Genomic DNA, 23,142 nt, shown 5'->3' with positions numbered 1-23,142 from the left:
GGTGACTTCATGACCTTGAATGGAAAGATTTATCTCATTCATATGGTGAAAAATATCTGCCAGGTAAAGTCAACCCATGGATAAAATCCTTCCTTTCAAAATTTTCCAAGAGTGGGTTTTCTTTCTTCCAGAAAAAGTGAAACGTCTGCCCTTAGTTCGAACAAGCGCTTCAAGACTTGTCCTCTTGAAAGCCAGCGCACTTCTGTGTGGTAGAGAAGCACTTCATATTCTGCTCCCATTTCTTGACAAAATCTTTTAAAAATACAATGATTCAGAGAACTTCTTTTGATAATAAAAGTTGATAACTTTTATGGCTGTTGACAATACTTCTTTCAGGGTTGTTGGAAGAGTCTTTGTTGCCAGTACATGTCTGTGTAAAAAGCAATGAGAGACGACAACTTGAGGAGCTTCTTTTTTCACTAAAGTAGCAAAACCAGATGTATTACCAAGCATCGCAGGAGCTCCATCAGTGCAAAGAGAATGAAGTTTTCCTTTCCATTCAAAGTTTCGTTTGTAAAAAAAACTTTTTACCATTTCGAAAACGTCGACGGCCTTTGTAGTTTCCGAAAGAAACTCACAAAATAAGAATTCTTCTTTGATGGTGTCAGCATGCACATAGCGAACAAAAACAAGGAGCTGGCTACATTGAGAAATGTCTGTAGTTTCATCCAATGGCATACTGAAGGGGAATGGCGAGGCTGCCATTTCCTCGATAACCTGCTTCAAAATATTAAAAGACATAACTATTCTAGAATGTATTACATCATTTGACAAGGGAACAGCTTCCAGTTTTTTTTTCTGTTCCAGTCCATAGACCAGTTCGACCATTTCCAGTGCACATGAATTTACTAAAGTCTCTCCAATAGTGTGGGGCTTCTTTTGCTTGGCAATCCGGTAAGCTACTTTATAGGATGCTTCAAGAAAAGGTTTTCGTGAAATGGCAAATCCAAGTTTTGGAAGTGTCCCTGCTTTTTCGAATTGAGATTTTTTCGCACGAAAAAAACAAGCATCTTTAGATGCATTTTCAGCATGGACAGACTTTCAGTTTTGCTGGCTTCATACTTCCGTTCGCAAGAATTTTTCCGCACAAAACACACTGCAGTATTTGAGTCCTGTCAAGTTCATTAATGCAAGTGAAACCAAATAATACATAGTTTTCATCATACTTTCATCATAAGTCGGGATATTACTGTACAGCTAATACAATTGTAATTTATTACATATATTCATAAGTGAAGGAAATTAATGAGTTGATTTTTTTCCCATCCAAGTTCACGGACCCCCTGAAATCCTTCCACGGACCCCTTGGGTCCCTGGTTAAGAAACCCTGCTCTAAATGGTTATTTGTTGTTGTTGTTATGGAGGCTTAATGGCACATAAGCTGCTATGGCTATAAAGTGCCTATTCAATTATTATTTTAAGAGATGAGGAATTTCCATAAAATCAAAAGAAAATCTGAAATCAGAAATTATTAAAAAGTCCAGTTTGCTTGAAGTCAAAAAATTCAGAAATATTTGTCTTATCACCAATGAGATTTTCAAGAGTTATTGGTTTACAAAGATTTATCAGTGAGATCAAGGATGAAGCTCTGTGTTGTTTATAGTAGGGGGCAGCCAATGAGAATATGTCTCACAGTCAAATTGTTAGAGCAATGTGTGCACTTGGTGGATCGTCTCCTGTGAGTAAAAAAAGATGTCAGATGAGTATGACCTATTCTTACCCCTGAAAGGACTACTTCTTGTCTTGATGTACGGACGGACACTGGAGTGCCAAATTTTCGGATCTTGTTTAAACTGAAATAGTTATTATTAGTCTGAGAGTGCCAGAGTGCTTTCCATTGTGATAGGCAAGCGGCATGAATGGTTAGTGCATAATCTGATGCTGGAACAGGGATATTGGTTAAATCTAAAGTAGTTGGATTTTTCGCAGCTTTATCGGCCAGTTCATTGCCTAAAATACCGGAATGGGCTGGAATCCAACAAAAAGTGACCAGTTGGTGGCGTTTTTTTGATTTGTATTAACAAGCTTCTGATTTCATCTAGAATAGGGTGAACTTTATCTGTGGAATTACACAGCGACGTGATTGAGCTGAGGGAATCAGTGTAAATAACAGATTAATCTGTTATTTACAGTGTAAATAATCAGAATAGAGATTTTCTAAATCTAGTTTTATTGCATATATTCAGCAGAAAAGATACTTGTATCTATCATAGGCTTCTGGTGTTTTGGTTGTGCAGATTGTTAATTCTGTATTCGGCAATGGAAATTATGTGATGATTTAGTCACAGAACTTCAATATCTTACAAAGAAGTTTACTGCTAGACAATATCCCTTACGACTAATTCATCACATAATTTCCATTACATAATTTTTACTTATTGGCATTTATAAGAAATAATAACTTACCAATGCAGAGATTTGTTTGGAAGCCAGAATTCTAAGAGATGTTTTCAATACTAAACAAATAAAAAAATATGAATTAATATTTCTATATGATAATCATTAACAAAAAGAAGACAAATTCAGTACACTGTTAAGCAATAATTTATTATCACTGATAGTTTTATAAATAATTAAAAATTTCCATTCTCAGAAAGGCTAGATGATATTTAGGATTGCAACCTGCATTTATATTCTTAAAGTATTCAGTAGTCATAACTCCATCCCAATAAGCACAAGGCAGAGAATACAAAGAATGCCATAATAGGAATGTTTTCAGCTTTGTGTGCAAAATTGCCTGTTCAAAAAAGGAATAGAAGTAGGAACAATGTTACAAAAGACTTCAGGTAAAACAGGAGGACCAGTTAGTATTAGTAGCAACAAACTTATACACCATCAGCAAAAAAAAAAAAAAACTTCCCATATCACTTGTCCACCCCTTCTATTAGTTTGCCCATTTCTTCCATTAATTTAATTAAACTCTGCACTTCCACAACACCAGATGGAAGTTTGTTCCAACAATCAACTACCTGCTGCCTGAAGACAAAAAAAAAACAACCCATACATCTAACCTCCAACACATCCTTTTTTACAGTTTGAATTTATGTCCCCTCATTGTTTATTGTCTCAGCAAGAGGAAGGATGCTATCAACTGATCTTATTCAACCCATTCAAAGCTTTAAACACCTCAATCAAATCTCCTCGCAGGTGCCCAGCCTCCAATTCCACAATTTTCAATGGACCCTGAAGCCTTCCTTGGTAAGACCAGCCTTTTCTTCCCTTTGCTGATCTCGTTGCCCTTCACAGAACCTGTTCCTCAGATTTACATCCTTCTTAAAATGAGGCCTCCAGACCTGCATGCAGTATTTCAGATACAGCCTAACCATTGCCTTGTACAATGGGATAATCGCCTGCTTATCCCTGCTGGAAAAATTCCTGGATATTTACTGATAAAACCTCATGACCTATTCTAACGCCTTATCATCACTGCTCAGAGAACTTGTCAGACTGCACAATAACCCACCCTCCAGGTCTGTATTTTTCATTCTTCGCTACCCTGAGTATGGAAGAATGCAGCTGATGTGTTATTCTAGGATTACTGATACCCTTATTTCTTGCATTTCTCAACGTTAAACTTCAATTACCATTTCTCAGCCCATCTGCCTAATTTTCTAGATTTTGTTGCAGTAGCATTTCCTGATTACTGTCATTAACTACCCTGCCAACCTTTGTATTAAATGGAAATTTAGACATTAAAGCTTGATATGCTTTCATCAACATCATTAATAAATGTTAAAAACAACAATGGATCTAGCACTGTACCCTGGGGGATTCCATTAATAACAGTAGTCGAAGAAAACAGCAGTGCCCATTGATAACCGCTCAATCACCAGAAACTCAACCGTCCCTGCAACCACAACAGTTTGTTTCGGGATTTATTAAGTGCATCAGCATCTGTAGCCATAATGCACCAGCCACAGCAGTAACCGGTCCCTAATATTACATTGCTCTGTTATATACAGCGGTCTCTTTTGTGGCACAGTGTCAACAGATGTTCTGAAATCTAAGTACACAAAGTCAAAATTATATTCCAGTTCCTTTGTTACTATGTCATAGTCCAATTGCATTTTTCAGACAAGATCACCCTTTAACATATATATGCTGTGACTGCAGTATAACTACATTCTTGTCTTAGATGATTCTGCATTACTTCTTTAACCATGACTCCATTACATTCTGTGGAATAGAATGTCAAGCTAACAAGTTATTACTTGTCTCCCCTTGATCCCCCTTTGAGAACTGGGGATACATTTTGCAGATCTCCTGTCCATGGGGTCAGGAGATCTGCAAAATCCAATTTGACACACTTCCAGCATTCCCATCACTAAAAAACAGCTCACGTGAATGTAGATGCAAAATACCTATTTAGTTTGTCAGAAAACTGAGCAAGATCATCAACAGTTAAACCATTTATATCCAGAAGACTAACGTGATTCATCCCCTTCCTTCTACTGTTTACGTAAGCAAAGAAGTCTTTGCTGCTTTTCTATGCATTATTCGTCAGACTTCTTGTAACCTGACTTAACTCCTAACCTCCTTTGTTACTTGATTACTTGCTAGTTCATATGTATTGTAGGTCTGTATCACCTGATAATTTATGATTCCCCAGGCATTTTTCTTCTCTGCCACAAGTCTCTTCAGTTTATCTGACTTCCATTTAGGTCGAAGCATCGAACAGTATCTCAGTTCGTATCAAAAGCCTAGTAGTAGCTTCTACAATTATTTAGAATTTGCTGTTGATAACTTCTTCAGTTGGTCTCGCTGCATAGAATTTAAACTGTGTGAGAATTGTAACCTTTATAAAAGCAAAGAATCTTCCCTTTGCCCTTGACTATAGTAATATCTTTTAAATAAATCTCACATCTACACAGTGATCACTGTCAACTAGTGGGACTTTTATCTGCACATATTTAATGCACAAAGGGGTGGTGCTCATAATCAGATCAAGAGTTTTGCTTACTCTTGTTGCCTCTCTAACATGCTAGTGCAGAAAACAATCATCCAATTAATACACAAGTCTTGATACTGTGCAAATGCCCAACCCACAAGCTATAGTCAATATATGGAAAGTTAAAGTCCCACATTATTAAGCGTTCCAATTTACTGATGTTAAAACAAAAGAGGATTGTTCTTTCTACTAACAAAAATTTCACCTCAATCAATAAACATTAAAAGTTTTTTAGCGTTAACTATCTATACTTGATTGCATGAAGTATTCTGCTCGCTCTCTCCCCCTGCGACAACATAATGCCTTGAAATTAGCATTAGTAGAGGTATATGATGCAAGCAAGCAAGCTTATACAGCATCAGCCAAAAAAATAATAAAAAATATCCCACTTCACACATCCATTCGCTCCAAAAGTTTGTCCTATTCTTCCTTGAATTTATTTAAACTATCAACTTCCTCAATGACAGATGGAAGTTTGTTCCAGCAATCAACCACCCACTGGCTAAAGGCAAATCTCTACAACTGTCTTTCCTTAATTTCAATTTATGCCCCCTCAGATTCGTAATCTGAGCAAGAGAAAGAATCCCATCAGCATTGAGCCTGCTCAACCCATTCAAGGCCTTACATATCTCAATCAGATCACCTCACAGGTGCCTAGTCTCCAGACGCTGCAATTTACAGAACTTAAGTCTTTCTTGGTAAAAGGACCCCTTTGTTCCCCTCACCAATCTTGTTGACCTTCTCTGTACTCGTGCCTCCTAAAATGAGGCCTCCAGACCTGTATGCAGTACTCAAGGCATTACCTGACCACTGCCTTATACAACGAACAAATGGATAATCACCTTTTCCCTACTAGCAAAATTGCATTAAACTCCACAGAGTGGTACACCCCTCCAATATGGCAAGAAGAAGCGGAGGAAAGCAGAGATCGACAGGTTGATTCCGCCCACTCACTGCATTCCCCCTCCCACTTCAGAAGGACATCACGTGACATGAAGGCACCTCCGTAGCCAGGTGGGAAGGAGCAGCAGTGCGTAGCACACACTTCTTGATTAGACCGGGGTTCAAGCCCGTCACCACCAAATACGGAGGATGCGGAAAGGTCAGGGAATGACCACCGCATATCCCAGAGCAATATGGCCTTAGTTGCTAATGCTCCTAAAAACCAAATAACAAACAAACAAACAAACGTGACATGATGTCATTGCAGTGGCAAATGCAAAATTCGTCATATCGTTTCGTAGCCACATTTGCTTGATTGCTCGTGTCTGTTTGCCATGTGTTTCCTCATGTCCTGTGTTTCAATATCCAGTTCATCGTGCAGGTAAACTTTTGTTGTTTAGCTGCCATGTGTTGCCACCACATTTTCTTATTCCTTGTTATTTTTTTATTTCTTTCATCTCTGTATTTTTAACCTTTGTTCAATCCCAATGGAGCAAGTGAGTGCTAAAATGTTGCATGGTTCGGAAAAGGATGGACGTAAAGCTGTGATTGAATGGTGCACGAGTGTGAATTTGACTGCTTCTCGGTACAAGTGTTTTAGTGTGGATGTTCGATGAAATTAGCTGAGGGAAAGGACGTTAAAGATGGATTTGAGTAGGTGTGTAGAAAGAAAAGGGCCAATCCTCATCAAGTTAAAAGATCTGTATGCAAGGGATTGTGGTTTTATGAAAGCAGATTAAGAATGATTGAGGTCCTTCTGCTCGCCTATTATTGGGCGGAGAAGTTACTGCGTGAATATGTTTTGAGTGAGTTGGGAGTGAGTCAAACCACAGTGAATGACTGGAGGAGTTTTAGTAGGAGCTGTGCTTGAAAGAAAGGAGTATGATAGACGGTGAAGGTGTGACTGTTGAAATTGATGAAAGTAAGTTTGGAGAGAGGAAGTACAATAGAAGAAAAGGACAATGGGCACTGGGTGTTTGGTGGGATTGAACGAGGCACATCAGTGTTTTTTCAGGGTCATTGAAAATTGGAGTAAAGAAGTCCTCCTGGACATCATTAGGACTTCCATTTTACCCGGAACGACTATAGTTTCAGACTGCTGGAAGTTGTATGATTGTCTAGGGAACGAAGGTTTTAAGTACACTGCGGTAAACCACTCACTTCATTTTACCGATCCTGAAAATGAAAGCGAACACCAACAGCATCAAGGGAACGTGGAGTGCTATTAAACAGCAACTGCCATTGAGAACAGTAGATTGACAGTTCAACCCGTACCTTGGAGAATATACACTGGTGTTCAAAGAAAGTGCATCACCCCTTAAAATTGTGATTGTCGTCCGAATAATGTTAAGTATATGGCAATATTTCTTATAGATTGCATCAGATAAGATTGACACGCGTAGGTGATGTAATATTGCATCAGCTGTTACTTTCAGCTATATATGCACACTCTGCAAGAGTTGCATCATTCCTTGATTGTGTTAGGATGGCGAGTTACGTGCAGTTGACGCCACGAAGAAAGAGTGCTATTGTTGCTTTACGTAAGAAAGGATGTTCTTCCCATCATATTGCTTATAGAGTCTTGTAATCAGTCAACAGCGAGTAGATTTCTTTCCAAATTCAAGAATATCGGTTCTGCTGATAGGAAAAAAAGGAACTGAACGCAAATGAGTCTCTATGCCAAAACAGGACCGCATTTTGAAGCGCTTATGCCTTAAAACTGTAAAGCTTCTTTGTCTGAGCTGAAAAGAGAATGGGAAGAACATATAGGAGTAGCAAGTGCAGTAAGTCAGAAGGCGCCTCTTCAAAAATGGACTTTTAGCCCATCGCCCTAAGAAGCCCCTCCTCACACAATAAAATGAAAAATGCATGATTAATTTGGTGTAAGGAGCATGTCAAATGGACCCCCGAGCAGTGGAAGTCAGTTTTTTCTCTAGGAAGAGAAGAAATTCAACGTACATGGCTCTGATGGGATTCACCGTAGATGTGAAAAATACCATCCAGACTGTATGGTGTCTACAGTGAAATTCTCTACCAGTCAAATGATGTGGGGGTGCACTTCATATCACTGAGTAGGTCACCTGCAGTTTATAAAAGGTTCCGAAAATGCCAATGGATACCTGGCTATATTGGAAAGCAAATTGCTACCAACCATTAGAGACCATTTCAACCTGCCAAGTAACTGCAACGTTCAGGACAACTGCCTCTAGCCAGGAAACAGCCCAGATCTGAATCCTATAGAGAACTGTTGGCATCGTGTGGAATCTGCAGTCACCAGAAAGAAACCAAAGACCCTTCTGGAACTTCAAGAAGCCATAATTCATGTTTGGAACCACGAACTACCAGCTGATTATCTTCAGAAATTGATCTTGTCAATGCCTTGACAATGTGCTGCTGTCATCAAGACCAGAGGCAGTTGAACTAAATATTAGTTTTCACATGGTGAACTTTTCATTTTGTTTTCCATTTAAAATGATAAACTGAAGCAAACTGAGGGCTTCTGATAACACTTCAGCCATAATTATCGTGTTTACCAAAACTGTTGTATAAAGGTTGCAAATGCTTATTTTGGAATAGTTTGAGAGCACCTGTCAAATATTACTTAGCTTTGCCTTAACTATTAATAAATATATTTTGTTTATACATCTATTTGTGATGCTAGTCATTTATATAACATACCATTGCGAAAAAGGGTTTGAAATTTGAAATTCCTAGGTGATGCACTTTCTTTGAACACTAGTGTCTGTAGCAGTGAAAACTGAATGATGACTTTCCTGAAGAGAGTATGGGAAATCTAAAAGCCTGCATACCAGGACTGATGAGGAGTTTTCTTTGTATTTCTGTATTCTTTTCCCATTTCACTAAACTAGTATTGTTTAGTTGCTAGATTCCATAACAAAAAAAAAAAAAAAATCCTCTTTTGGCAGATTTTGCACATACAAAGAGTAATTTTATTATTAATTGCACATGCTATTGTCTCGTTAACTATGCTAACAAAATCTGGGGTTTTTGGGTGGCAGCCCCCAAGTTTTAAAAAAATAAAAGCATTCCTTTTGAAACTGTGTATTTCAAAACAGCAATTTCATTGTTAACGCATGGGCAATCGTAAATGATGCAAGAAAGCAAACTTATATAGCATCAGCTAAAAAAAAAATAAATAAAACACCTTCCCATTTCACCCATCCAGTTACTCCAAATGTTTGTCTAGTTCAGGCCTTAAATTTACTTAAGCTATCAACTTCCACATCAGCAAATGGAAGTCTGTTCCAGCAATCAACAACCCCTCTGGCTAAAGGCAAACTTCCACAGATCTATTCTTCAACTCTTTCCTCAATTTGAATCTATGCCCCCTCAGGTACTTAATCTGGGCAAGCAGAAATATCCCATCAGTGCTGAGCCTGCTCAAACCATTCCAGGCCTTATACTCCTCAATCAGATTGCCTTGCAGGTGTCTAGTCTTCAGATGCTGCAACTTACATAACTTAAGCCTGTCTTGGTAAGAGATAAAAATACTTATTCAGTTTATCAGCTATCTAAGCAGAATCATGAACAGTCGAACCATCAACATTAAGTGGACTAATCTGATTCATCCCCTTCCTTCTAGAGTTTACATAAGTAAAGAAGTCTGTTGTTTTTCTTTGTATCCTTTGCCAAGGATTTCTTGTAATCAGCCATCACTTGCCTAACCTCCTTTGTGACTTGATCAGAATAGCTTATATCTGCCATAGGCTTTTGTGTCACCTGATAATTTAATGCATCCCACACATTTTTCTTCTCTACCATGAGCCTCATTAGTTCCTCTGACAACCATTTAGGTCTAAATCTTATAAAAGTATTTCTTAGTTGGTGTGAAAAGCCTAGTAGCTTCCAAGATTAATTCCTTGAAGGCTTCCCACTTTGAATTCGCTGTTTTAAACATCATCAGTTGATTGCACTGTACAGAATTTAAAAACTGTCTGAGACGACTTTAGTCACCTTTATGAAAACAAAAACCCTTCCCTCTACCCTTGATGGTAGTTACATCTTTAAGTAAATCCTACAGCAGTACACTGATCACTTGTGTTCGGGCATGAAGAATCACTGTTTGCATATGGTGAAAATTTCTGTTTTTGTTGTTTCTATTTTCTTGTTAACACATGTGCAATCGTCTAATGAAGTAATGTGGATTTAAAAAAGAAATATCATTTCTTTAGAGCTATTTTGCATTTATAGAGAGTAATTTTATCGTTAATGCTTAATTGCAGTAACAAAAGCAGGGACTTGGTGGCAGGCCCCAAGAATTAAAAAAAAAAAAAAAATTCTTTTGGCAATTTGTGCTTCTATACAAGCAATTTCATTGTTAATATAGTGCAATCATCTGGTAATGTTCGAGCGAGAAGAATCACTGGTTGCACATGGTGTTAATTTTTGTTTCTTGTTCTCAAAAAAAAAAAAAATTGCTGTTTTCATGTTATTTTTTTTTTTTTCATTTTAGCTCTGACAAATTTTTATGTCACGTGACATTTTGTCTTACCCAAATAATGTGCATTTTTGTTACTTGATTCTCCCAAAAAATGCTTCTTTTTTTTTTTTTTCGTTCTTTTTTCTTATTTTTCAGCTCCAACATACTGTTGTGTCACGTGACATCTGCCACATGCAGCAAGGAGAGGAGTGAGTGGGTGAAGTTACGACCGTACGTCACTACTTTACTTTCCCCCTCTTCTCCTCAACGCCATTTTATGTAAAACTCCAGGTGTACCACTCTGGAGTTTTACACAATTTCTGTATATCATTCACAAGACCCCCATGACCTGCTCTGAGAAAACCTCATATCTGATTGCACAATTACTCCAGGTCTTTTTCATTCATTATCACCCTGAGAGTAGTATCACGCAGTTGGTATGCTTCTCTGGAGTTACTTCTACCCATATTTGTCAATGTTAAACAACAGTTGGTCTCTATATAACGAAATCGATTGTTCTGTTGAAAAAAAATTTTTTTTAAACAGAAATTTCTGTTATAAAGAAATTTGACATTTTCAACAGTAAAAAATACTGTAAATTCAGAAATATAGTAAAAGATGGGAAATAAATCAGAAATAAGTGGGAATGAATTTTCTGTTATATTTTCTTCCCACTGAAGACCGATGCAAAGTTTCAAATGCTGCCAATATTTCTTGTTTGTAAGGTTTAATAGGGCGATTCCAAGTCAAGTGGCCTAATTTTGAAGATGTCCCTGCTCAACCATATTCAATTTTGTTGTTGAAACTTTGTGTAGATGTTTAAACAGGTTTACAAAGAAGATGTGCAAAAATTCAGTTAAAAATATAGTATGCTTAAGGCACCAGCACCTTTTTTGTGAGGTCACTTGTGTTACACGGAGCAAATCACAAAACATTTTCAGTTTTAAGTGCTACTGTTGCACAACACTGAGGGGTAATGCTTTTAAACTTGGTGTACCTAGTTAACTTTTGGCAGAGAATGCAAAACTTTTGGTGTCCAAGCTATAATGGGGTCTAAAACTGACACCAAAAATTTGTTACGACAAATTTAAGCAAGATTTTTGAAAGTCATAACTTTGAAATAAAAACCTTTGGTACTTTCTTCTTTGGGCATTCCATTTAACATCTGCATGAATTCAGCCTAACTAAATATGAGCTCTTATACTTGTTTGCTGGCTGAGATATTTTCCTTCAAAGATAGACTCAAAATTTAAAAGTCAAAATTTGACCTATCTTTAGGGGCAAATATTTTAAAGTGGGACACCTTCAATTCTCCTTCAATTTTTGCCACCATTGGAAAGAGCAGGTTTTAAGCAACAAGAACCATAGTTTTTTCAGTTTTGTGTTTTGCTGCTTAAGGCCTAAAAAATAGCCTTAAACAGTTTATATTTTCCGCATAATATTTGCATACTTATTTCATGAAGTTTCACATCTCAGGACAGAACTATTGCATTTACAAGAGTAAAATTTTCTGCAATTACTATGCCTTTTGGTTTAAGGAGAAGGGATATATTACCAAGGCACAAAAAGATCTGTATTTTTTTCAATGGGGGTGTAAATGGCAAGAAAAGAAATTGCATGGGCTTCTTCAGTGCAAGTTCCCAAGCCTGAAAAGTGGTCTTTATTCAAGATTCCAACATAAAGATGATGTTCTATTGGTTTCTAAGCTTGAAAGAAGTTATAACTGCAACAAAATTTATTTAAAACAACACAATACAATTTGAAATAAGCAAAGTGAGTGTGAAGATATTGGATCACTGCTTAGTAATGGACTGGAATTTTTCATTGGATGGTTGATATTAATACTTCAGGTGTATTGTTGTTGTTTTTGGCACTGGAAGATTGGCAATAATTTGTTGTTCAGTAATCCAGAAGACATCTTGTCTAGCAAGCCTTGAGCGAGCTGCTCCATGAGGATGGACGAAATTTACCAATACATCATGTTCTTCAAATGAAATTTCACAAATATTTCCAATCCACCAATTGTTGTCAAAAATACAGGCAATGTATTGGCCAGGTTGTAAATTAACAACTGGCACATATTTTTTTTTTTTTTTTTTTTACTTTACATATTGAATATTGATTTCACTAGTCTGATCTACATGAGATACAAATGATGATGGCGTGTCATTTGATACTCTGCAAACACAAATCTGTCTTGCATCAGTAGGAATGAAGTGATAATTTTCTCTTGTTCCAGCAATAGCATGACCATCTAATATGAATCTTTTCTCTTGAAATGGCCTTACTTGCTCAATTTCCTCTTTAGAAAAAAAACAGAATTTTATTCGTCACATGCTTGTCACAAAATTCAAACATGTTTCTTTGTGTCAGTATTTGGTTTTCGATTGGGTGTTGGAGAACTGCACGTGCTGCCAATCGTTTTATTGTTCCACCAATTTCATCACATGGTGACTTGCCATGGCTAGTGCTTTTTTCCAGGTATGGCCATGATTCCTTCTTCTGCTTTAAGTTTTCTAGCTTTCTTGACCATTCTTTCTGAGACACTAAACTCTTCCATTGTTTTCTTTATGGACCAACTAACTGGAGCTAGTGATAATATTTGAAGTTTTTCTGAATGACCTGATACCATCAACTTTTCTTTCAATTCTTTAAGCAGCTCATTGTAATTAAGCAATTTCCACACTGATGACTTGCACTTGGTTCCATGATGTCATTTGGATCCAAGCCACCAACCAATAGATGCAATTTTATTGGCAATTACATCTTATACTTGACTTGCCTTTCTTTTGGCATAGCCCTGTAAGTCTCTCTTAGCCATCTGCTGAAATTTCAGAGGAAAAATACCAATAATCATCAAACTTGTGTTCAAGCTTTTTCAGTCACATGCATTTTGTCATCATGGTCTGATCCAGATGAAGTTGATGTTCCTGTTGCTGCTTTTCGGCTGTTAGACTCTTTTTGGCATGATGGGCACAGCTTCTGGCCTGGTTTTATGTCTACCTTTGTTAGGTCTTTCAGGTAGTCTACCACTGACAAATCAATTGGTTGTAAACTTTTTTCACCATATGATTTTTCTTCAGGAAAGGATTGTAACATGAACGCTGCAAAAATTCAAATTTTGTCAAAAGCAAAGCTTCATGGTAGACAAATTGTGTCTTCTTCACCCAGTTTTAATCCACAACATTGACTTATCAGCTGTTGTTCTTCAAATTCTTTAAATAATTTTAACCCAGCTTTGCATGTATAGAATAGCACATGGCATTTAGAATTATCCATATGACTGATGGTGCACGAATCCAGCTTATCTCCAACAAAATCTTCTGATTCCGTGGCTTTCATGCTGACTAATAAGTGGACATTTCTACAAGCAATGAAAACTTAACTTTATTACATTCAAACAATAAAATATAGAGGACCAAAATAAACAAACTGTTCTTCATGAAGATAAAACATATTAATAAAAGCATGGTTCAATTATCAGCTATTTATACTTTTTTTGTATATTCCCGAGTTCTAGAATGTTCATCAGTTTTTTTGGAATTCTAGAAAATTCTATAATTCTTGGGTATTCTTCTAGAATATTCCAGAATTCTAGAATATACTCTATTTCTAGATTATTATAAACATTAGGCAGGATTAAGGAAGTCTTCAGCAACAAAAATGATCTCACAAAATAACAATACAGCACATAAAACTACTTGATGTTTAGGCTTAATTTTAAGCCCTCAAGTGCAAAGACACAAAACAATAAACCACGATCCTTGTAGCTGAAACTCTGCTCTTTCCAGCGTTGGAAAAAAATGAGAGAATTGAAGGTTTTCCACATTAAGATAGTTGCCCCTTAAGACATGTCAAATTTGACTTTCAAATTTTGAGTCAATCTTTGAAGGGAATATCTCAGCCAGAAAACAAGTATAAGAGCTGATATTTAGTTAGGCTGAATTCATGCAGTTGGTAAGTGGAATGTCCAAAGAAGAAGGTACCAAAGGTTTTTATTTCAAAGTTATGACTTTCAGAAGACTTGCTTAAATTTGTCGCAGCAAATTTTTGGTGCCAGTTTTAGACCGCATTGTAAAAAATGAAGGTTTTTGAGCCTGAACACCGAAAGTTTTGCATTCTCTGCCAAAAGTTAACTAGGTATACCAAGTTTCAGAGCACTACCTCTCACTGTTATGCAACGGTAACACTTAAAATTTTGAAAATTTTTTGTGATTTATTCTGCATAACACAAGTAACCTCCATAAAAAAGGTGTTTGTGCCACATATTTTGAACTGAAATTTCAAATTTCAAATTTTTTGAACCAAGTTTCAACAAAATTGAAGATGATCAAGCAGGGACCCCTAGGCCACTTGACATGGAATGACCCAATATTGTTATTGCCCTTGTTCCCTTTGTTGCCATCATTTTCATCCAGCTCATCATCGATATTGTCACTAGTTCTTTAAATATGCTCCAAAATGTTGTGGAGTCATTCGGATATTCAGCTACTATGACACCATGTCAACTCCTGAAAATTCGTAAAGAAAAATTTCTCCACTGATTCATCCCTAGTAGTTCATCCCTCTCATTGTTAATTGGTATTTTAGTAAAACCTGCTTTTGCGAAACAATTCTTAATTGTTGTTTCCACGAAATCTTGGCACCACTTTGGCAAACTCTGATATGCACATCCGAAAATCTATAACAGAATCTATAGGATGGTTGTTTCCTTTTCTCAGTATAATTTTTTTTCCATATGTGCCTTTCATAATGCATATTCAAATCCTTGGCCCACTGGCTGCAGTTTAGAAGACGTATTGAATGGGAAGAAAACAAGCTTCATGCTTGCAAGTTTCAAAATTACCGAGTGAAGGCAGGCAGGGTAGTTGTTGAAAATCAACATGATTTTTCTGTTTCTTTCATCATCTTTCTATAGAAATTTAAAATCCACTGTTCAAAAATTATTTTCAAAACTATTTCTTTCTAATGAGTATAGTCTTCTTCGATTGCAACTCCACTTTCATCAGAAATAACTTTATTGATTAAGTCATGCCACTCTTTATATTTGTCCAAGAACTGGCTTGGAATGTTTTATGCCCCAGAAAAGATGCACACTCCATAGCCTTTTCTTTTATTAATGGCCCTGGTATTGAACATATTGTGTCAATATACACATATTGATACATTCATACACATATTGATACATTCCTCAAACAGTTTTTCAGAATGGTTAACACACTATTGGTAGGAATACCAAATTTTAAAGTAATTTCTTTTTTTTTTTAACACCCCAAAATACACCACCACTTTTTCACACTACACTCAAGAATTTCCTCTTAGGCACTGTAAGGTCACTTGCACCGCAGCTAAAACAAAACCAATGTTGAGACCACTTATACCTACCATGTGAACAGAATGGTGAAATTTAATGAAAGTGTGAATTACTCATTTCTTCAAAACAATACATGAATTTCTGAGATGAAGGAAAATCACACTCTCCTAATTCTCTAATAGGATGTGTATGGTAGAAAACAGGTTGACCAGAGCCAATGTCCAGGTCAGAAATATGCCTTAATCTTTGCCAATGGCTGTGGACACGTAGATACAGTTGACCAGCTAGACTTCTCGGTACAGTAGTGTATAAGTTGTATAGGTTTTAGTTCTTTTTAGCTATCACTGACCCATGGCTAGGCAAAGGCCTCTCCCAAAACCTTCCATGTTTTTCTATGGTTGGCCACAAAAATGACAATTTTTCATAGTTGGCCAGTTTCCTCTTGCAGGGCTTTACTGGCACCACTAATTGTAGAATGTTTTAGCTCTTAATTTACAGAATTAATCCCTTTAGGATGTATAGGTTTTACTTCTTTTAGCCATTGTTGACCTACTGCAGGGCAAAGGTCTCTCCAAAAACTTTTTTTTTTTTGTATCCCATGCAGTGGTTAGCCAGCTTTCTCCTGCAGGTTTTTTATGGGCACCACTAAATTGTAAACTGCTTTAACTCTTAATTCATGGAATTAATCTCTTTAGCTCTTAATTCGTGCTTTCTACAGCATCAGCTCTACTGCCTAAAAGCCAGAGATGCACACAATGTGTACCCAGATCTCTCGAATTCAGTTTGTTATATGGAAATTTTATTCATTATACAGAAACTATTTTCAAATAATGACCAAAGGGAAATCAAAAAAGTTTGCGACATAGAAAAATTCGCTATATGAAAGTTCATTAAAGGGAGCTATGACTGTGTGTGTCCCTATGTAGAGGGCTCTGGAGCAAGTTCTAAGGCTAGTACTGAAGAGAAATTTAGATAACAGGTACAACAAAGAATGCTCTCGCCATTTATTGGGATAAAAAAAAGTAGTTACAAAACGGCACTGCGGCAATACAAATCACTTGAATGGGACTACAATTGTTCAATGTGTCCTCCATTTTGGTCAACAACAGTTTCCATTTGAAGAACAGCAGAACGTAACATGTCAACTGGAATAGCCAACACATGACGTCTAATGCTGTCCTTCAGATCTGCCAGAGTTTGACATCCTTCCCGATACACCTGGTTCTTCAAAAAACCCCACAACCAGAAGTCGCATGGGGTGAGGTCCGGTAACCGGGGTGGCCAAGATGTCTGGAAACAATGGATGATGAGCTGTTCATCTATAAAGTGTTGCCTTAGCAATCTTTGGACACAGCAATGGATGTGGGGTGGCGCACCATCTTTTTCATGAATATGGTATCCTGAAGGCACCAAAGTTGTTGCAGCTCTGGTACTGCAAAATTTGCCAACATTTCATGATATCGTTTCCAGTGATGGAACAGATGCGGGGTCCAGTCAGTGTTACCTGTTCAAAAAAATATGGCTGTAAATCCACACCACACTGTCACTTTTGGAGAATGCAGCGGAACCTCTTGGATAACTTGAGGGTTTTCTGTTGCCCAAATGCGACAGTTGCGCATATTCACTTGTCCATTTAAGCAGAAGTGGGCTTCATCACTCCAAAGGTTATTCCATGACCAAGTGATATCCACTGTCATTCGTGCAAGAAACTGAAGTGCGTATGTGAAACAAATATCTGCATCACCAGGATTTAGCTGCTGTAGCATGTGCATCTTGTAAGGATAGTACTGCAACACCTGATGCATTACTAGCCTTACAGTGGAATACGGCATGTCCACTTCACAAGAAACAGCTGGCACACTTGCACTACCACAGGGAGACTGACTTGATAAATCCACGACAGCCATAGCCACATCTTCATTTCAAAATGGCCACATCTTCATTTCAAAAACGAGTGGAGAGCACTCCACTAGTTTTCAACCTCTACCCGGTTGAACACCAAGATGTCCTGTCGCTTCAAATTTCACAATCATTATGCGGACAGCACAAACAGTGATAGGTCCATGCCTTATGTGCTTCTGATGCTGGAATTATCTGATAGCCGCAGCTGCATTGTTGCTGTTCTGATAGTACAGCTTCACTAACAGCGCCTTTTACAACATTGTTGGCATTGCTGCTATAGTGCAGGCAAACTTCTACTGTATGATTTTGAAGAGACTGCTTTGCTTTTATACAGTACAGTAGAGCTGAGTAGTGGTACTGTGACAATAACTTACATTATTTGCATAATCGTAACCAAGATAGTTACATGCCATATAGTGACAAATTTTGTAACTAATTATTTTTTTCCAATAAATGGCGAGTGCATTCTTTATTGTACCTGTTGTCCAAATTTCTCTTTAGTACGAGCCTTAGAACTTGCTCCAGAGCCCTCTACATAGGGATACTTCAATTTTAACAACTGTGTGTGTGTGTGTGTGTGTGTGTATATATATATATATATATCTCCAAGCATGAAAAAGCAAATATTAAATGTTATAATAAATATAAATATTATAATAAATATTAAGTAGTCACATAACCAATTAATGCCATCTAGGACGATTAAACATTAAATCGGTCTGTATAAATATGAATATGAGTTAAGTTGATAGTGGTAAGAGTTTTTAAAGGTAAAATATGATATACTAGCTTATCAGACAAACCATAAACCATGGCGGGTACCCAACGTGACCTGGAAAAAAATCAATCTATGCCGTGACATAAGCAATAAATTATAAACATATATAAAAAAAAATACCATTAAAATGTTAATTATGGCAATAAGATACATTGAAAGGGACTTTTTCGAGGGCTAACCCTTTCAATGTGTCAACCATAATTAACGAGCTATCCGTTTCTGTAGTCATCGTCCATGACTCGTCGGACGATGTCCATGACACAGTCATCAATGTATCAACCATAATTAACGAGCTATCCGTTTCTGTAGTCATCGTCCATGACTCGTCGGACGATGTCACAGTCATCGTCGGACGATGACTACAGAAACGGATAGCTTGTTAATTATGGTTGATACATTGAAAGGGTTAGCCGTCGAAAAAGTCCCTTTCAATGTATCTTATTGCCATAATTAACATTTTAATGGTATTTTTATATATGTTTATAATTTATTGCTTATGTCACGGCATAGATTGATTTTTTCCAGGTCACGTTGGGTACCCGCCATGGTTTACGGTTTGTCTGATAAGCTGGTATATCATATTTTACCTTTAAAAACTCTTACCACTATCAACTTAACTCATATTCATATATATATATATATATATATATGAAATATAATCGGTTATTATGTGAAGTAGTAATGAAAAATCGAAAATAAATAAGATATGACAAATGCACCTGAGCATGCAAGACAGAACAAAGGATGTAAGAGTTTATATATGTATGTTTCAATTAATAAGGCTGTTAAGTGTCAATTAAACAAAATACCAAAAGATAATAATAAAAGGATAACAAAAAAAATGAGAAATTGAAGGTGTGAAAAAGAAAGAAAGAATGTGAATATCCTATGTATCATAAAGCCAATAAGATAGGGTGACATGTAAAGTAAAAATGATTAAATTAATAAAGGTAATAGAAGCCAGCATCAGATTTGGGTGGGCAATTTGGCTATGAGGCATAAAAATAGGCAAATATGCAATAAAATCTGATGTTCGCTAAAGTAAATATTTTATACATGATCAGGTATTTCATCAGGAGACCACACCTGATCATGCATCAAGAACTGCATTTCTATACTTGCCCCATAATTGTGGAAGAGAAGAAATTTAAGAATAAACCAAGTGGGATCAAAAGGGGAAAGCAATATAACTCACACAAAGTATGGACAAGGTAGTCCCATACTGTATTAATATTATTATTATTAGCTATATGATGCAAGGAAGCCTAAGGCTTATACCGCACCAGACAAAAAAAATTCCCGAGTTACCCTGAAAGAGAGTCAAGAGTAGATGGGAATCACGAAGAAAGAGAAGAATGATGATATCCAGCTCAAGACCTTGGGTGTGCCAAGCCCATACTCACCAGATGTGAGCCTGGGATATATAATGAATTCAGTATGTACGTAAATTTGTGTCACATTTATGATTTCATTTTTGATTTATTTTATTTTTTGCATCTAATCCGGGATTTAATTATCAAGCTATCAGTAGGCAGGCAAGACAATTGCCTCTGGACACGGCACTTTAGGGGCCCGGCGTCTTTGGCTGTCTCCTCTTTTTGCAATTTAATTAAGTAGGTTGTTGTTGTGGAGGTTTTATGGCGCATAAGCTGCTTTGACAATAATGCGCCTATTAATTAAGTAGGGTCCCAACATGTTCTTTGCCTACGTGCCCGAAATAGGGTAGCTACGCTACTGGAAAATATATTTCATATATTTCCCAACCACCCTGCATATGCCGCATAATAGTTCTGTATAAGCGTGACCTCGCTTCGACTAAAAAACTTTCATGTGACATTTTTCATTTTGATAAAAAAGCATCTCAAATAAAACAGCAAGGCTCAGAAATACTCACATATGGAAAGTGGCACTGCTTTTCCCATATTGAATACTACTGCCAATACAAAATGCAACAGCCGAGATACTTTCCAGTTTTACCCTTGAATATACGCTATAAGCAAATATCATGTGCACAGAGTAGAAACATCTTCTCTATAATCCTATGGATGAACAGAGACACACATGAACAGGAATACCGCGCAACTATTACAGGAATACAGATTTATTATTTCAACATAAGCAGAGCCCAAAAGCGCGAATTCCTGATGAAAACTACTCTCGAGCCTTTCAAAGTTAGGGTTTTTTTTTTTTTTTTTTTTCTTGCTGGAGAGTTCATCAGAATTCAGAATATGATCTGTTACTTAGGACAATAGCATTAGCATTAGCAGAGAAAGAAAGTTTATGCAACATCAGCCAAAGAAAAAAAAAAAAAAAACCTTCCATTTCACCTCTCCATTCTTTCCAAATGCCTGTCCAGCTCAGCCAAAATTTATTTAGGCTAGCAGCGTCCACTAGAAAAGATAGAAGTCAGTTTCACCAATATCAACTAGCCGCTGGTCTTATACACCTCAATCAAATCACCTCGCAGGTACGTACAGCCCAAGCGCTGAAATTTGCAGAACTTAAGCCTTTCTTGGTAAAAGCACCCCTTTGTTCCCCTCACCAATCTTGTTGCCTTTTCTAGCAACTCTATATCCTTCCTAAAATGAGGCCTCCAGACTTATACACAGTACTATTGGTGTGGCCTAATCAGTGCCTTGTATAACAGGATAATCACATACCTGTGACTGCTGAAAAAATTCCTATATATCATTGACAAGACTCCAAGACCTGCCCTGGCATCCCCTCTGCACTGCTCAGCGAACTTATATTTGACTGCACAATTACCCCCAGGTCTTTTTCACTTTCCACTTCCCTGAGTGTAGTACCACACAGTTGGATCGTTTTTCTTCGGTTATTGCTACGCATAGGCAATACTTTGCATTTGTCAACGTTAAACTTAACTTGCCACTTCTCACCCCATTTTCCCACCTTACCTAGATCCAATTGGAGTAGCATACTACCTTTAATATTGTTTACAACCCTGCCATCGTGTGTATCATCTGCAAACTTGGACATTAAAACTGATATATCTTAATCAATATCATTGATAAATAAACAAAACAACAAAGGGCCCAACATCGAACCCTGGGCAACACCACAAATAACATTTGTTCACGAAGAGCAGTGTCCATTGATTACCACTCTCTGTCGTCTCCCACTCATCAATCCCTTTAAACATTGCAGCAACTTACCCCTATTGCCTTACCTCTCCAATTTGTACAGCAGCCATGTATGTGCAACAGTATCTTCAAAAGCTTTCCTGAAATGGAAGTATATGATATCAAAATTATTTTTGACATTCAGTTCCTTTGTGATCACATCATAGTATCGAATCAAAACGGACAGACAAGACCTCCCCCTAAGAAATCCATGCTGTGTCGTCACGATTACAGCAGTCTTATCTAGATGATCCTGCAATGCTTCTTAAACTAGAGATATCATTATTTTCCCCGGAACACAGGTTAAACTAACAGGTCTATAGTTACTTGTCTCACCTTGTGAATCTCCTTTGTGAATTGGTGATACATTTGCACAACTCCAGACCATGGGGACCTCCTCTGCGTCAAAGGAAGTTCTCACGATTATGGCTAAGGGTTTGCTTACTTCATTTGCTGCCTCCTTTAATATAACTGGATAGATCCAGTCCACCCACGTACCTTTTTTTTTATGTTTAACTTCAACAATTTCTCCTCCATTTTGCTCTCAGTTATTACAAAATTACGTAGCTGCATGTTATAGTTTGATAAACTTCTAGCACTTTCCTCATTGAATAACTCCATATGTGTGAATGTAGATATAAAACACTCATTCAGTTTATCAGCCACATGGGAATGATCATCAATAGTCAACTCATCTATGCTAAGTGATCCAATCTGATCCATCCCTTTCCTCCTAGAGTTTACATAAGAAAAGAACTCTTTGCATCCTTTGTCAAAGAAATCTCGTAATCTGACTTCACTTGCCTAACTTCCGTTCTGACTTGATTACAGACTAGATTATATCTGCCATACGCTTCTGTCTCACCGGATACTTTATATGCATCCCATACATTTTTCTTCTCTGCCACGAGCCTCATTAATTGATCTGACATCCATTGAGGCCTAAACTTTGAAAAGTATTTCTTAGTTGGGATGAAAAGCCTAGTAGCCTCCAAAATTAATTCCCTGAAGGCTTCACATTTAGAATTCAACGAGGTAACATCACACTGTACAGAATTTACATGATCCCACTGTACAGGATCCCACTGCACAGAATTTAAGAACAGTCTGTGACTCCTGTAGCCACTTTTACGAAAGAAACGCCTCCTCCATTTTGCTCTCAGTTTCCCTTTAGTCTTGATGGTAGTTACATCTTAAGTAATTCTCACATCAATAAATTTTGATCATTGCCACCCAGTGGTTCCTATACCTGCGAATTTTTAATGCATGAATAATCACTGCTGATAATCAGATCAAGGGTGTTACTCAATCTCGTTGCCTCTCGAATATTTTGCTGTAGAAAAGAGTCATCCAATAAATCCACAAAAGCTTGCTAGGGTGCAAGTGACTAGCCCACAATTTCCAGTCGATATCTGGAAAGTTAAATCCCCCATTATGACATTCCGATTTACTGGCCTGCCATTTCTCTGCACAATTGCTCATTATATTCATCAGATTCATTAGGCCTGTAACACACACACCAACTATTATTTTTCCTATTCATTTCACAAATATATGTGGTCTCAATTCTAATCTCAACGATGTCCATTTCCGCTTGCAGTCTGCCAAACCCCATGTACTTTTTCTGACAGAATCTCAGTTATCGGTTGATTCAACTACTGCTCATCTCAGATGCCC

At 37.2% G+C, this 23,142-nt stretch overlaps 1 protein-coding gene across 1 annotated transcript in view; it reads right to left on the bottom strand.

Moving 5' to 3' along the window:
- Positions 1 to 20,352, bottom strand: part of mEFTu1 (mitochondrial translation elongation factor Tu 1) — a 167,394-nt gene extending 147,042 nt beyond the window's left edge. Inside the window, exons 1-2 of the mRNA XM_090373527.1 lie at positions 20,220 to 20,352; positions 2,407 to 2,456 (exon numbers count right to left, since the gene is read on the bottom strand). Of these exons, the coding sequence (XP_090229653.1) occupies positions 2,407 to 2,456; positions 20,220 to 20,247 (78 nt within the window). The 5' untranslated portion in view covers positions 20,248 to 20,352. The remainder of the gene's footprint in view (positions 1 to 2,406; positions 2,457 to 20,219) is intronic.
- Between the last annotated feature and the right edge of the window lie 2,790 nt (positions 20,353 to 23,142).

This window comes from Mastigoproctus giganteus, chromosome 5, assembly GCF_048544385.1.
Source record: "Mastigoproctus giganteus isolate SK-2022 chromosome 5, ASM4854438v1, whole genome shotgun sequence".
Taxonomy (NCBI): domain Eukaryota; kingdom Metazoa; phylum Arthropoda; class Arachnida; order Uropygi; family Thelyphonidae; genus Mastigoproctus; species Mastigoproctus giganteus.
This window is presented reverse-complemented; position numbering and strand designations above follow the sequence as displayed.